The 14,433-nt window shown below is 37.3% G+C and overlaps 2 protein-coding genes across 3 annotated transcripts; one reads left to right on the top strand and one right to left on the bottom strand.

The window, feature by feature from the left end:
• The first annotated feature begins 462 nt into the window (after nt 1–462).
• On the top strand, nt 463–7,383 carry adra1d (adrenoceptor alpha 1D). Of its 2 annotated transcripts, XM_072385078.1 has the most exons (3): nt 463–1,265; nt 1,512–1,786; nt 6,041–7,383. In XM_072385078.1, exons 1-3 carry the CDS (start codon nt 835–837, stop codon nt 6,589–6,591), a joined length of 1,257 nt encoding a protein of 418 aa, XP_072241179.1. In that variant the 5' UTR covers nt 463–834; the 3' UTR covers nt 6,592–7,383. The 2 variants fall into 2 exon arrangements, with proteins under 2 accessions (XP_072241179.1, XP_072241178.1); XM_072385077.1 differs by having other exon boundaries at nt 463–1,786.
• Nucleotides 7,384–12,543: 5,160 nt separating this feature from the next.
• LOC140305075 (5-hydroxytryptamine receptor 4) lies at nt 12,544–13,704 on the bottom strand. The gene has a single exon (XM_072383841.1). It carries the CDS (start codon nt 13,702–13,704, stop codon nt 12,628–12,630), a length of 1,077 nt encoding a protein of 358 aa, XP_072239942.1. The 3' UTR covers nt 12,544–12,627.
• Nucleotides 13,705–14,433: the final 729 nt, after the last annotated feature.

The raw sequence follows: 14,433 nt of genomic DNA on the forward strand, positions 1-14,433 counted from the left end.
GGCAGCCACAATGTCTGGGTGACTTCACAGCTCTGCCCGAGGGCACAGACCAGTGGTCAGCACAGACATGTTGGCCAGATTAGATGATCTGACTGATGACTGACTCTGTCCTATCTCTGCAGCATGGAGGTGAGTTTTAGTCATGTAGAAAACATGGTTATTTTTCTTCACCCGTTTAATTACCTTCTGTTGGTCCTGTTTGTTATTTGCCCTTTTTTTTCTTTACAAAAATATATGAGATCCTTTAAGTTCGCATTCCACAGATAGTACAAAGGCCTGGTTATAAAAATGGCTTAAGTCAGGCAAGAGATATGGAAATGGGCAGAGCATAAAGAATTCGTGACCATATTTATTGCTACGCTCTCTTGTGGAGGCTGTGGACGCAACGCTAACATGTGTGGAGTGGGTGGAGCTGTCGGTTCAGACCTGCGGTACCAGCTCTGACTGTGTGATCGGAGTTGTTGCAGAGGATGCCACCATTTAGACGCAGTTGCATGGGAGAAATAGCCTACAGTGAAATGGACCTGGAATTTTACGTTTGTTATTTTCATTAATTCTGCTTATAGAATTTGTATAAAGATTGTCTGAGGTTTTTTTTTTTCTGAAAAGACCAGCTTCTTTATCAGGCGCGCACTTGGATTTATTATTGTGATTTTGCTATATTTATTTTTCTATTAGTATTATTCCTTCGCTTGCTCGGTGGCAAATGCTGATTCTGAGGAAACCTGCCTTTGTTGTCAGACTGGAGAGACAGCATGGCGTGGGACTGAAAACAATTTCCGTTGTACTGCTTTCTTAAGAAAACTTCCTCCAAAGTTCTCTTTATGGCGCAAAATGACAGAATCTAACTTGAGGAACAAAAGCAACTATGAGCTGTATTTTGCTGAAGCGTTCAACGAATCTGCTTTGGATCACATATTTCTTAACGATAGCATCCCAATATGCGGGAACTTCACGCTGGACTCGCAGGTTGTTGGTGTTGGGATTTTCCTCTCCGTTTTTATTTTGGTGGCAATCGTAGGGAATATTTTGGTCATCCTGTCTGTGGTTTGCAATAAACATTTACAGACTGTTACAAACTTCTTCATCGTCAACTTAGCAATGGCAGACCTTCTGTTGGCCACTATTGTCCTGCCCTTCTCTGCATCTCTAGAGGTTTTAGGATGCTGGGTGTTTGGCCGGGTTTTCTGTAACATCTGGGCAGCTGTGGACGTGCTCTGCTGCACCGCCTCCATCCTCAGCCTCTGCATCATCTCCATCGACCGGTATATTGGGGTCAAATACTGCCTTAAATACCCAAGTATTATGACAGAAAAGAAGGCAGTGGCTATTTTAGTGCTTGTGTGGGTATCATCTACGGTAATCTCTGTTGGACCGCTCCTGGGATGGAAGGAACCGCCGCCTGTGGACGAGAGCATCTGCAAGATAACAGAGGAGCCGGGATACGCGCTCTTCTCCTCTCTGTTCTCTTTTTACCTCCCGCTGATGGTCATTCTCATTATGTATTTTAGAGTGTACGTGGTGGCCCGCAGGACTACTAAGAGCCTGGAAGCGGGTGTTAAACGGGAGCGAAATAAGTCGGTGGAAGTGGTCCTCCGTATACACTGTCGCAGCGTGCTGGAGGACGCTCGTCCAGCCAAAAGCAGCAAAAACCATCCGTTCCGAAGTTCGCTCTCAGTGCGGCTGATGAAGTTCTCTCGGGAAAAAAAGGCTGCAAAAACTCTTGCCATCGTAGTGGGGATGTTCATCCTCTGTTGGCTGCCCTTCTTCTTCTTTCTGCCATTAGGTATGTTCATAATTTTCTTTGTTTTTTCTTAGAGCATACATGTACTTTAGAACAAATCTTTGAAATTGTGTTGAATGCAGAGAAGGCCTTCTCTTAAATTAATACATTTTGTGCAATTTGTTCCACCATTGGTGCTTTTAATCTTCTTCCATGCTATCTATGAATCGACCTCTAGATTTAGTAGATGTACTTTGCAATGATATTCAACATTTCTTATGTTAATTATGCACGTTCAGTCTGAATAATTGATGTATTTGTCTCATTTAGAGAGACAAAACGTTTGCTATTTTTATGCAGCTTCACTTGACAACTTTAAGAAGAGTTTCTATTTTGGTTACACGCACAGTAGTCTAATAGATAATTGAGCAACACTCTAAGATGTAACTACGTGTCTGGCACAACAAAAACTGAAAATGACATCTGGGGCATTGTGCCAATGAATGATCTAAATTAGATTGTTATGATGTCATAAAAATAAAAAACAAAAACAGATGTTTTGGTCAGAAAAGGTCAAAGTTGCAGCCTGGCTTGATACACGTCTCTTGTTTTTCTGACTGCCTGTAAAATCTTCAGATGGTTTATGTTGCATTTTAAAAGAGCAGCCATTACAGGCTGGCATTCTTCAGTGACAGGCATTCTGAAACAAGATGCTTCCGAGACCAGAGGGTTTTAATGATAACAATAATAATATTTGCTGAGAGATTTTGTTTCATACAAAGATGATAGAAAGGTCACTGCAAACTCACACTATCAAATACCACAAGGAGGTCTTAAAACAATTCATTGTTTGGGTTGAGAGATAATAGAGAGCGATGTTGAGGATAATTCGGAAATTTACCAGAATACTGAAAAAAAAACAGATTTAGAAAGTGAAACAAGACGTTGTTAGTCATTTATTATTACAAAAGGATTATATGACCTGTCAATGAGGATAACCGCTCTAAGTCATTATGCCAGTACATACATCAAACAGATAGATCCTTCATGCCTACTTGCTTCCCTGTACTGTGAAAAAACTACAGTAAAGGCACCAACTTACATCCACCAATAGTGTCCTCATATATCTTCCTTTCAGATGTCTTCATTTTAATTGATTGTAAAAGCCATCCTGAACAAATGACCCGTATCTTATCAGGCATAGCTCACATAGCTCACATGCACCTTTCACTTTATAGGATTATCAGTGTAAAACCCTGCAGGGAGAGAAATGGTGCAAGAAATGATTTGGGTGCCACTAATCATGTCATCCATTCAATAGGAGAGAAAAGGGCAAGTTTATTTGTATGCAGAAGTGTAAGACAGACTCTTTTTTCTTCTGATTAGAGATGGGTGATGAGAACAATGAGCTTCAAACAAGTCATTTTAATGATTTTTCAGTACACATAACATAATTTCTCCATGGGGATAAAAGCAACCAAAATCATTAATTCAGTCTTCTACATTTCCATAATGATAGCATTATGTGATGTCATGAGAACATTTTACAACCTGCTTGTTGGAAAAGTGACCCAGGTGCATGAGTAGGAAACAGCAGCACAAAAAAAATAGTATTCAAAAGAGAGAATGAGAAGAAGCCAAGCCTAAATGGATCGTTATCACAGAAAATGCATCTGATGTTATCTTAAAATGTTGTTGTGGATTTTTCATTCCCAATATGGAAGAGGCTTCTTATTTTTATGGTCAAGATAGTCAGACCATGAAGAAAACACTAAACTAGTGTCTGCTGTATATTAATCCCTGTGCTGTAATTTGTTTGATAAACCCAAATAAATCTCAGAGCTCCTATGATCTTTCCTCCTTGGTGGAAACCATCTGGCTTTGAGAATGTCTTTTCACAGATGCTGTCTATGTAGTCCTGAACTCTGACCTCCTCAAAAGATGCATTTCAAAACATAGGCTCCCCATAGGGATCACTGACGTGCTGTCAATTCATCTCTGTGGAGTGAGTCGTGCATGACAGATGGATGAGCTTTTAGACCCCTTTTTACACACACTTTGTCAGACAGATTACTGTTCGTCCATTGTAAGGACTATCACTAATGAGTAACCTTTTACCGAGAGGCAGAGATATAATTTTAGCACATCTCATACCAATCGGGTCTTTTCTCTGTGATGATGTAAATCCAGATGCAGTACTCTGACTCATCTAAAAATCCATTGAGATTGTCCTAACACTGTTTTTTAAGATTCATTCAGCACCCATGAAGACTGTTTTTTTTTTTTTGATGAGATAGAGATTTTAGAAATTATTGAAAGATTGGATTACTAATCATCAGTTACAGACTTCTTGACAAAAAACTAAAACATCAGGAGCCATATAACAATTGCCCCATATGTACACTGTATTATTAGATTTACAGTTTCAGGCAAATTAAGTGGCACTGTGGCCACTGCTATAAGTTGTCAGTCAGTATGGCATACAAATTCATGAACTAGATCATAGTACTCATCGACTATAAGAGGGTGACTTTTAAAAAGCCACATATAAAATATTGACCTTCGCTCTGAAAACAAAATGTCAAGAAGATAAAATTTCATGCAGAGCTCTCTAACAGAGAACTGTTCAGGGTTCTGTCTGCTCACACAAAAGAACTGTCACAATACAGTGTCTGAGAAATTTGACAGGTCCCAAGACTTCTGAATGGGGTTCAGTGTAGATTCAAAGCATTTGTCCTTTGCTTAATAGTTTGTCTTAAGCTGTAAGCCAAAGTAAACGTTAAAAAAGAAAGGATAAGATTTAAAAAAGCAAATCCTCTTACAGACATAAAAAAAAAGAAAAACATTTATATTCTATCTGAAAGACAACAAACTAGAAAACTGACAGACAAAAAGAACACTACCTGATGTCATGATACTGGCTGAGCATCAGGGTGATAAATCATATGCTGTCTGCCTCTAAAGGTGACGTTTTAGTCAGAAGAGTTAATGGAGAACATCACTTCCATTAATGAGTTTATTAATCTTAATAAAGTATTTTGAGTTCAATTTGGCTAAGGGGCTCTATCAGAGGCAAATGCCACACATAACTTGCTGTTCAACTGCAGAAAACATTTCAAACAAGATTTAGGACTCCGTTTTATTATTCAGTGGCGCATTCCTTCATTTTGCATTTCGGGGTGCACTTTATGTTGTTGTTAGCTGATATCAAAACACCATGAAGCCATTGCTTTGAAAATCACATGCAAGCCATCTAATTTCTTTTCACATTTTGTGAAGGGAATTTAAATGAAAATGGACTTCTAGGCCAAGGCAGTGCAGACTTGACATTACCGCTGTGTTATGCTGCCTCTGTGTCCAGGGGTCCATGCTGCCTTCAATCTAAAGACTGGGGAGACATGAACAACTAGTGAGCAGTGGGAAAAGACAACATTCCTCAAAATACAACATGTCATAGCATGTCATACTAAAAATACCATTGCAATTCTAAAGGTACAAGCAAAGCAGGAAAACAGTGCTGTCGCTGAGATGTACAGAAGTAGATTAAATTAAAACTGAAAAGTTTTCATACCTGTCAAACTAGTTAGGGGAGCATTTTTGCCCTAGGCAAGATCTCCTCTCCTCATTAGGTGGGGCCGCTTTAATGAGTAACTTTGCAAGGTTTACATAACACAGGAACCCCCATTGAAGGAAAACTTACAGCATGATGTAATTAGAAATTACATGTGCAAGAAAGCTAAGGATGCTTCATGCCTGCCTGGTAAAAAAATAAATGAAGAAAAAAAGTATTTTACTCCACTGTCATCAATATTTGCATAACAAGAAAAAATCCCCCATGTGTTGGTAAAGTAGGATAAGTGTGATATAGTTCAAGAAACATTTTAAACAAATATTCAAGTAAATGTTTTATCTAATCTTCATCCTCCTTGAAAAACAACACATCACAAAGAACTTTCTGTTTCTGTTTTACAAACATAACCAGAATGCCTCGTTCAATCAATGCAAAAACAATATCCTATTGTCAGACAGACAGGGCTTTCATTGTAGGCTATGAGTCAAATGGGAGAGGAGCAAAAAAAAGAAAAGAAAAAAAAGATTAAAGATGGTGGCATCACCTGTTTTTGACATTACTCTAATTTATCATTTCTTACAACATGTTTGAACTGAATTAAAGTTGATAAAAGCACAACGACATATAGCTTCCAGTTGCCAAGAATCATTATTTAATATATAACACAGGTCTATGGAAAAATGTTTTTCCTGTGCAAAGGTTTTGCTTCAACTGTACCTGATTCTGATGTTTCCACCTCCCTCTAGGTTCCTTCTTCCCAGCACTGAAACCGTCTGAAACTGTGTTCAAGGTGGTGTTTTGGCTGGGATACTTCAACAGCTGCATAAATCCAATGATCTACCCATGTTCCAGCAAAGAGTTTCAGCGGGCTTTCACTCGTCTCCTCAGATGTCAGTGTCACCAGAAACGGAGGGTCCTGCGTCGCTTCTACGACCAGAGGTGGCGGACAGCTGTGAAGGAAAGGGCAAGAGATCAGAGGGGAAACTATACACCTGGCTACTCTATGCATGAATCCTGGGGCAGCTCTTGGTTACATAAGAGGAAAGGATGCTCGATTGGTTTAAAGAGATGGAGCCTTTTTCCACCACTGCAGAAGTCTTCCTTCCATTTCAGAGAAAAAGTGAACAATCTGTCAAATAAAATCAAGGGAGGTACAGGAAAAAGCACCACTGTATCAGTGGGTCTCTCTGATACAGTAGATACAGTCTCAATGGGGATTTGCAACTCATGTGAGCAGAACAGCTATCAGTTCTATGATCTGGCAGAGTGTTATGGTCTGAAAGAGACTGACATTTAGAGGGCCCCTGGAGAGTCTTTTATTTATTTTCAAGGGGCCATACTGGACCAACTTGCAAGATAGACTGTGATAGGGTGTAAAATTAGGAAAATATCTGAGAATCAAAGTTTGATTAAAGCTGAGACTAACAATCCCAGCACAACTGAGACTAAAACCTTGTCTGAACCCTTGTGACCAAACTTCTTGTGAACTGCTTAAATCCTTGTTTTGGAGGTGAACACAACAGTAGCAAACTTTTTGGACTTACTGCTGTCATTTTAGGGTGCCACGCATCCCCATTACAAAGCAGACTTAACACAAATGAGCATAATCATTATTACTGTAAACTTTTATTTTGTTCAGCTTTATATTCTCCTTGTCTTTAACTCTTAGCCAGCTGACACTGTGTGATGACAAACATCTTTGTTCGGTATTTTGCTGATTTAAAGGTTTAACAAGTACCAAATCACATGCAGCTGCACTGAAACACTATCTGAGCAGAGTTATAAGTGCAACTTTTATTGTTGCTTCAAAGTCTGAACTGAGTAAAAATGTAAAATATCAGAGTAGATTATAGTCATTTATCTGCCACCTTTTCCTTTCTTTCTTTCTTTCTTTTTTTTTTTTTTTTTGACAAGGCGTAAGAAAAGAAGCCAGCAAAGACTAAAGTTGTTGCACAGTATTTATTGTCTTGGGTATGTAGGGTACTTGGCATGGGTGTCTACACCTAAGTGTAATTTGCAATGCCATGCGAGTGCTAATGTGAAATGAATGTGCTTTTTTTGTTTGTTTGTTTTTTTCTTGTCATGTTTATGTCAGATGAAAATAAAAAAAATGAAAAGGCAACAAGAAAAAAAAGATGTTTTTTGTGTGAAGTTAGCACAAAGTGCACTGTAACGTATATTCTCCGTCCAGCAGATGTCACTATTGTATTGGCTGTTTTACTTCCTGCACCTGATAAACTTTAAGTTGTAGCTATGCCTTTGGATGGTTGATATTTGTGTGTGCGTGTTGTGTTTTGTGTGTGTGTGTGTGTGTGTGTGTGTGTGTTTAAAGACAAAATAAGTCAACTCATCCCAGATCTGAGCAGAATAGTTAAATCTACTGATTGACGAACAGACACAAAAATTCCTAAAATTAAGAGACTCAGTAACACATTCTCACTCTTGAATGTACTGTATAATAACTGACCCAGTATAAATACTTTTCTATTCTCTAATTTGCTGTAAGTTGCAGCTGGGTAGGGTAAGGAATAGAAAAAGGACCTTTAGCTATAATGTTAAAGAATTCATGGTTACAAGTTGACATCATGCCACCTTAACTCCTATTACTGTAATATACAAAACAACAGGCGTGGTCATGTCTAACAGTTCATGGTTTCTGTGCCTGCATTGTCTTTTGAAAATGTGAACACATACACTTATTAAAAGGTTTCTTGTGAAATGAGGTTGTATTGACACACAGACACTATTTCATGAGGCTGGTGCTTCAGGCAAAAGAAAGACTTTATCAGGACTAATGAATTTTAAGTGCTTCCCGTTAATAGACTTTTTCACGATGAGTTCACTTAGATCCTCTCTTGACATGGGTTGAAAAAAATAAACAAAAACACATAAATGTATTTAATAAATATATATATATATATAATAAAATGCAAAGAACATTATATATATATAGATATATAATATATAATGTTCTTTGCATTTTATTATTTTCTTGGACCAATAATAATCAGAATCAAGGCTTTTTTCACAAACAGTTGGGGAAACACATGCTTTCTTTTAACATCACATACTTACATTTCAGAGATGGTTTAGTTAGGTTCACGTCCACTAATCAATGACAAGACAGAGTATAGTTTGAGAAAAATGTGCTCTACCAAATAGTAGAGCAGGACTTTCAAGAGTTATGTTCTTGATGATAATCCTGATGTCTATTCCCTCTGATCTCTATTGAAGTCAGCATGCCGTATGTTACTTTACTTTCAACATTTTTCCTCCAATCATCTCAACACCTCATGAACGATACCTCATGAACTTGTTAGGGATACCAAACATATGGTTTTGTGTAGGGCATGAGTGTTATGACAGGAACCCCTGACCCTGATGAGTAAAACGTACCCTCCAACCATTTGAAAGAAAAATATGAGTTCTCCCAAGACTAATGAATCTTGATTATTTTGAAATACATTTAAGTATGTCTTAAACAAGCTAAATTCATGGTTCTGCTTACTTCTCCTCACCATTAACATAACTGAACGAGATATGGAAAAAAAGCTCATTTTGAAATTTATGACATACCAATATTCTTTTTATGTTTTGTAATGTGTCCTTGTATGCAGTGAAAAGTTCGAAGTAAACACAAAAACTTGTACTAAAAAAAAAAATAGACCAGACTCAGTGAATAATTCCCTATAATTTCCGTGAAACAAAATTTGGGTTCATAATAGTATCAGATTTCTGGTAAAGTTCTGGTAAAGTTCATTGAGGAGGCTTTTCATAGCATCACTAGCTCAATGTGAATTGAAGCACAAATACCTTGCTACCTTAGCAACAGCATACTGCACATCGATTATGCCCGTTGTCTGTATAGTAGTTTTGAATAAATAAAGGCTATAAGTTACCAGTGTTTGTCGTCACGTATTACTATCTCAGTAATAGTGTGTAAAATTACAGATGTGTCAACTTTGAGACTTGTTTTGCCAAATATTATCCTGGATAATGAACAGACCATAATTTACAGCAAAGAAGGTATAAATTGCTTTAAATCCATTCACAGAGTATCTATACAGGCTAATTTAACATAAACTAACACTTCCATTCATGTTTTTAAAACAGAGACCTTAACTTGTACAGTATGTAAAATATACTATGTTACACAAGCAAGAAAATGATTGCTGCACATTTTCCAAACATGCCACACCTCTTCTCATATCAGCAGCACAACTTTAACCCATTATTAACGTGGCTCGCCTGTCATGTTAAATTTAATCTGCATTGCTTTATTTTATTTATTTTTATTTTTTATCTGAAAGAGTTCCAAATCATTAGATATATTCTTGACTACTGAGACACATCTTACTGCTTAAACAACTGTTAATCTTTACGTCAATAAAAGAGTAATTTGCTCCCCTCAAAAAACAAAACTAATACATTTACAGCCAAACTGAATGAAAGATATTTCTTTATAAGCCAAACCTTGATAACAAGTAACAAATATATACAAAAATAATGTTGTAAATAGGATGCTTTGCATCCATTTTAATGAACTTCAACTGTTGACTTATGTACAAATCCAATTTACAGAAATGTTTTCTGAAGCAACTGAAACATGGACTTATATGTCCAAATATAACATGTCTATTGTCCTTCTTGAGGTGATTTTGAGCACTGAGACATAAAGGCTTGGAGGACTCATAGTTTTATTTTCCTAAATTCAGAAAAGACTGAGGTTTCTTATCCTCCAGTCCAAATGTCAAAGGAAGAATATTTCTAGCTATGTAGTTACTCTAGATGGCATTATCTTGGCTTCCAGCACTACCGTTAGGAACCGTAGAGTTATTTTTGTCCAGTCTCTATTCTTTAACTCTCATATAAAAAGGCTTTTATGTTGGACTGTTCAAACAATTCTCTGGAAAGCCTCCAGCATTAAGAGTTCTCATTAGAGCTGCACGGTGGCATGTTAGGCTAATCAATGTCTCTAAACCTTCCCGAGGAGTGAGTATGAGCGTGTATAGTTTTTTGTCCCATTTGTCTCCATATGGCCCTATGATGGACTGGTGACCTGTCCAGGGTGTATCCTCTTGCCCAATGACAGCTGGGATAGGCTCCAGCCTCCCCATGACCCTGAACTGAGTAAGCGGTTGGATTGAAGAGTTCTGATGAGAACTAGCAGGAGGGATAATTTTTCTCCAATTTACATTTCTTTTCATTGGCCCCCTGTTAAATCCAGTAGAAATTGTAATTCTTCTCCTCACCTTTAAAGCTTTTAATGACCAAACTCCATTGTGTCTTACCATAGTTCAATATTTTCCCAACAAAGCACCTTGCTCTCCCATTGCAGATTTTCTTGTGATTCCTGGAGTTTCTAAATATAGAATAAGATACAGGGCCTTCTGCTATCTGTCATGATTTTAAATTTTCTGGACATTTTTTTTTTGTCTTGGCTTTTCTGTATTTTGTCTTCTAGTTTTTGTTGTTAGTCATTTGTTTTTATTAGGATTTTTGTTCGGCTTTTATCTCAAGTCTTGATTAGTCTTTTCGTTCATAGTTGTTCATTAGTTGTTTTTTTTAAAATAATTATGTTAATCAACAATTCAAAAGTAATGGCTGATTTTGATTATTTAATTTTCAATTTTTTTTTATTTATTGTTACTTTTGTAAGTTTCAAGTGATTTCAGTGAGAATTGTGGGTTTTTCCTTCTTTAACTGAGGGGTACCAACAATTTTGTCGACGTGTGTATCTTTAAAGTTAGGTTGGATAGCTAAATGGATATGTATAGTGATTGCTCAGATTACCCTAAAGCATCCCTTTAGTTATCCTTCTGTATGGCTAGATTGGCAGGGGTAAATGCATGTATATACCATTTTTGTAGTCGCTGACTTTGTTTTTTCTCTATACCATAGCAGGTATCCAAGGCCGAGAGTTTTTTTGTTTGTCTGGGAATCTTTCCTATGTTCTTTTTTTTTCTTTCTTTTATGAAGCGGTTGCATACATCTATGATGAATTTGGAGGATTTGAACTGGATTATAATGATCTAGATTTAATTCTAATTGGTTTCAATGTTTGAGTGGGACCAATTTTTTGTCTGGGAGTTTAATGTCCAAAACGAGCCTTGGAACGGGAATTGATAAAATCGTATCATTACGAATTCCACAATCTACACTGATCCTACTCTATATCAATTCTTTACCCAATTTTCCATGAGCAAAAAAGTGTACTACGCAGGTGTTCAGCATCAATGAGTTCTGTGTCTTTCATATTAGACTTTAAATGAGTGTCTCTTGCATCTATGTTTGCTGGCCTTACTTTTATGCAACAACATTTTTCCAGACTTTATTAATCTTTTCACAATGTTATGCATTGTAGATGTTGGCAAACAAAACGCCTTTGTGATTTTGAATTAAAAAATATTGTTGGAACAGGTCAAAGATTTCCTGATGGAATTTGGCACAATATCGTGAGCAATGATCCATCTTCGCTTGGAAAGACAAAGCCTTGCATGCACACTAATTATAAATCCAATCACGACACCCTCACCTGTCACTAATTAATCTGCTGATAGCAGAATCTTACAGAACAGAGTCATATTTATATTCTATAAATGTTTCTGCCTTTCTTTGACTCTGATGCTGGCATCAAACTCCATATTTAGTAATCTTTTCTAAATTCAATTATGTCAATGAAAACCATAAAAACAGTATCTTTGTACTAGGTTATATATATAAAAAGGTTGAGCGGCATTTTGTGTAATATTTTGTTGCAAATTTTTTACTTTTCTGAGAAATAAAGTTTATATATTAAAAAGATAGTTTTAAGCATTACTGAGGTTTTTACCTGAGATGTAAGTCAGCAACTTGTTACTTGTAATCAATGGTTTATGTATAGTTTAGCTCTCCAAACCTTCTAGTTTGTATGCACATGGAATAATAATGTAAAATTTCCCTCACTTGTCTTCTACTCTCATGGATCATTTTGTGGCTTTCCATTTCAAGAATAATTTCAAGAGAAAATGTCAGAATGTGTCTAACAATCAAGGAGTTAAATTTGTATTTTCATAAACACATTCTAGAGGGATAATTAATTTTTTCTGCTAATTTCTGGATGGATTATCATCTAACACCACAAACACAAATCAAGAGTAACACAACAAAATGACCCTAAGCAAATTATGTTGCAAGTACTAGTCCTTTGGAAAACACCATTGTGGCAGAATCAAGCTGGTTTATAAATCTGGAAGGACAGTATGTGATTTCATACATTATGGTTAGAGAACCCTTGTCATTTCAAACTCATCATTGATCTTTCGATAGCTACACAAAATGTACAGGTACCATTTCATGGTTGATCTGCACATTCATTTGCTTCTTTCCTTGTGTGCGATAATTCCATTCCTGGAGATGATCCAGGAAGGCATACCCTGCAGCCCATGAACATGAGGAATGCCCTTCGAAAGGAACGGTTGAAAAACCCATACAGGAAAGGATTAAGAGACGAGTTGATATATCCTAACCAGAGAAATACATCCCAGATGACGACCTCTGTGCTGTACTCAATGAAGGGATCCACAATGTTGACTGTAAAAAAAGGCATCCAAAAGATAAGGAAAACTCCCATGATGATACCTAAAGTTTTTGCTGCTTTTCTTTCCCTTTTCATAGTGTTGCGATGTCTTTTTTTCTTGCTTGAGTCTTTGCCCACTCCAGCAGCCATCTGGCTTTCCATGGCACTGATCTGCCTGGCCTGCCGCTTTGCAGCTTTGAAGATCTTCCAGTAGGCCACTAGCATGATAGCCATAGGCAGGTAAAAGGCAACCAAGGAAGCCATGACAGCATATATGCGGCTGACCAGGAACACACATGCATCTTTAGGAATGAACATGTCTATATCAGCAATGTGAAGATCTAGCATTATAGGGCCAAAGGAAATGAGCATAGGAACAGCCCAACAAATGCCAATAAGAAAAGCTACCCGACGTTGGGACATCTTTAGGGAGTAAACAAGTGGGTTGCAGACTGCATAATAACGATCAAAGGCTATGCAGCTGAGATGGAATATGGAGGCAGTGCAAAGCATGACATCAAGGCTAGAATGAAGCTTACAAAAAAGGGTACCAAAATACCAGCATCCTTCCACAGTCCGAATCATACTATAAGGCATCACCACCAGGCCAACAAGACAGTCAGCAACAGCAAGGGACATGACAAAAGAGTTTGTTGGAGACTGCAGCTGCTTGAAGTAGCCAATTGACAAGACAACCAGAAAGTTGCCCACCACAGTACAGGCGATTCCAACTGAGAGTGAGACATACAGGAAAATGCGGGAGACTTGGTTCCTGAATGAAGTGCAGGATTGAAGTTCAATCTGAAGAGATGTGTTCGTATCTTCAGGCCACCCCAGGCTGCTGTTATCCATGGTTTCATAAAAACCTGTCAAAATATACAGACAAAGTTGGAAATGAATACTTTGCAGTTAGTGAGGCATTTCACGGCAAAATCCTTACCATCTTTTGTGCTATATTAGTAGGGACAAAAGTTGAAGGGACCACACAGAAGTTTGTGACTGAATTATGCCACTGTGGCAACTTATTATTTGCTATTCTCTAAACTTTGAGCTTTAGTTTTAAAAAGGAGTCACGAGAGATTGGAAGCCTGAAAAGCATTTTCCTGATAGAGGTTCTTTATCTGACATTCCATCTGCTCACCTGTTGTGTTGCAGGTGGTTTCTTTTAATAATAATCTATAAAAAAGACATGATTTCTTTTTAGATGGACTTGACTATGACAGAAATATGCAAAAACTTTTAAATAGTATACTCTGAACCCTGAAAGAAGTGAAGTGAATATCCAACTCAGGGCTTTTGGAGGGGAAATTTTCACAATGACAGCAACTCATGACAAGCACTGGAAGTGTTTAGAAATTTGACTTTTTTCTATAAAAATCTACGCCTATGTACTGAAGGACTGTGAGAATACTACTTATTACTCACAGTATTTTTACACAAGTGTGTTTGTTTGTATTACATCGTATTACAGAATCGGATTAAGCTTCCTGTGCCAGTGGAGCAGATGTTCCTGTTGACTTGAAATATATTCTAATTAATACCACAGGGATAATGCTGTCATGATGGGACACGATAAAATAA

This window comes from Leuresthes tenuis, unplaced genomic scaffold, assembly GCF_036924035.1.
Source record: "Leuresthes tenuis unplaced genomic scaffold, fLeuTen1.0.hap1 SCAF_4, whole genome shotgun sequence".
Lineage (NCBI taxonomy): Eukaryota > Metazoa > Chordata > Actinopteri > Atheriniformes > Atherinopsidae > Leuresthes > Leuresthes tenuis.

Bases quoted from the DNA above. Each gene is read 5' to 3' on its own strand.
- adra1d (XM_072385077.1), top strand. From the start codon at position 835: ATGACAGAATCTAACTTGAGGAACAAAAGCAACTATGAGCTGTATTTT. The intron at 1,787-6,040 runs GTATGTTCATAA...ACCTCCCTCTAG, and splicing joins CTTCTTCTTTCTGCCATTAG to GTTCCTTCTTCCCAGCACTG.
- LOC140305075 (XM_072383841.1), bottom strand. From the start codon at position 13,704: ATGGATAACAGCAGCCTGGGGTGGCCTGAAGATACGAACACATCTCTT.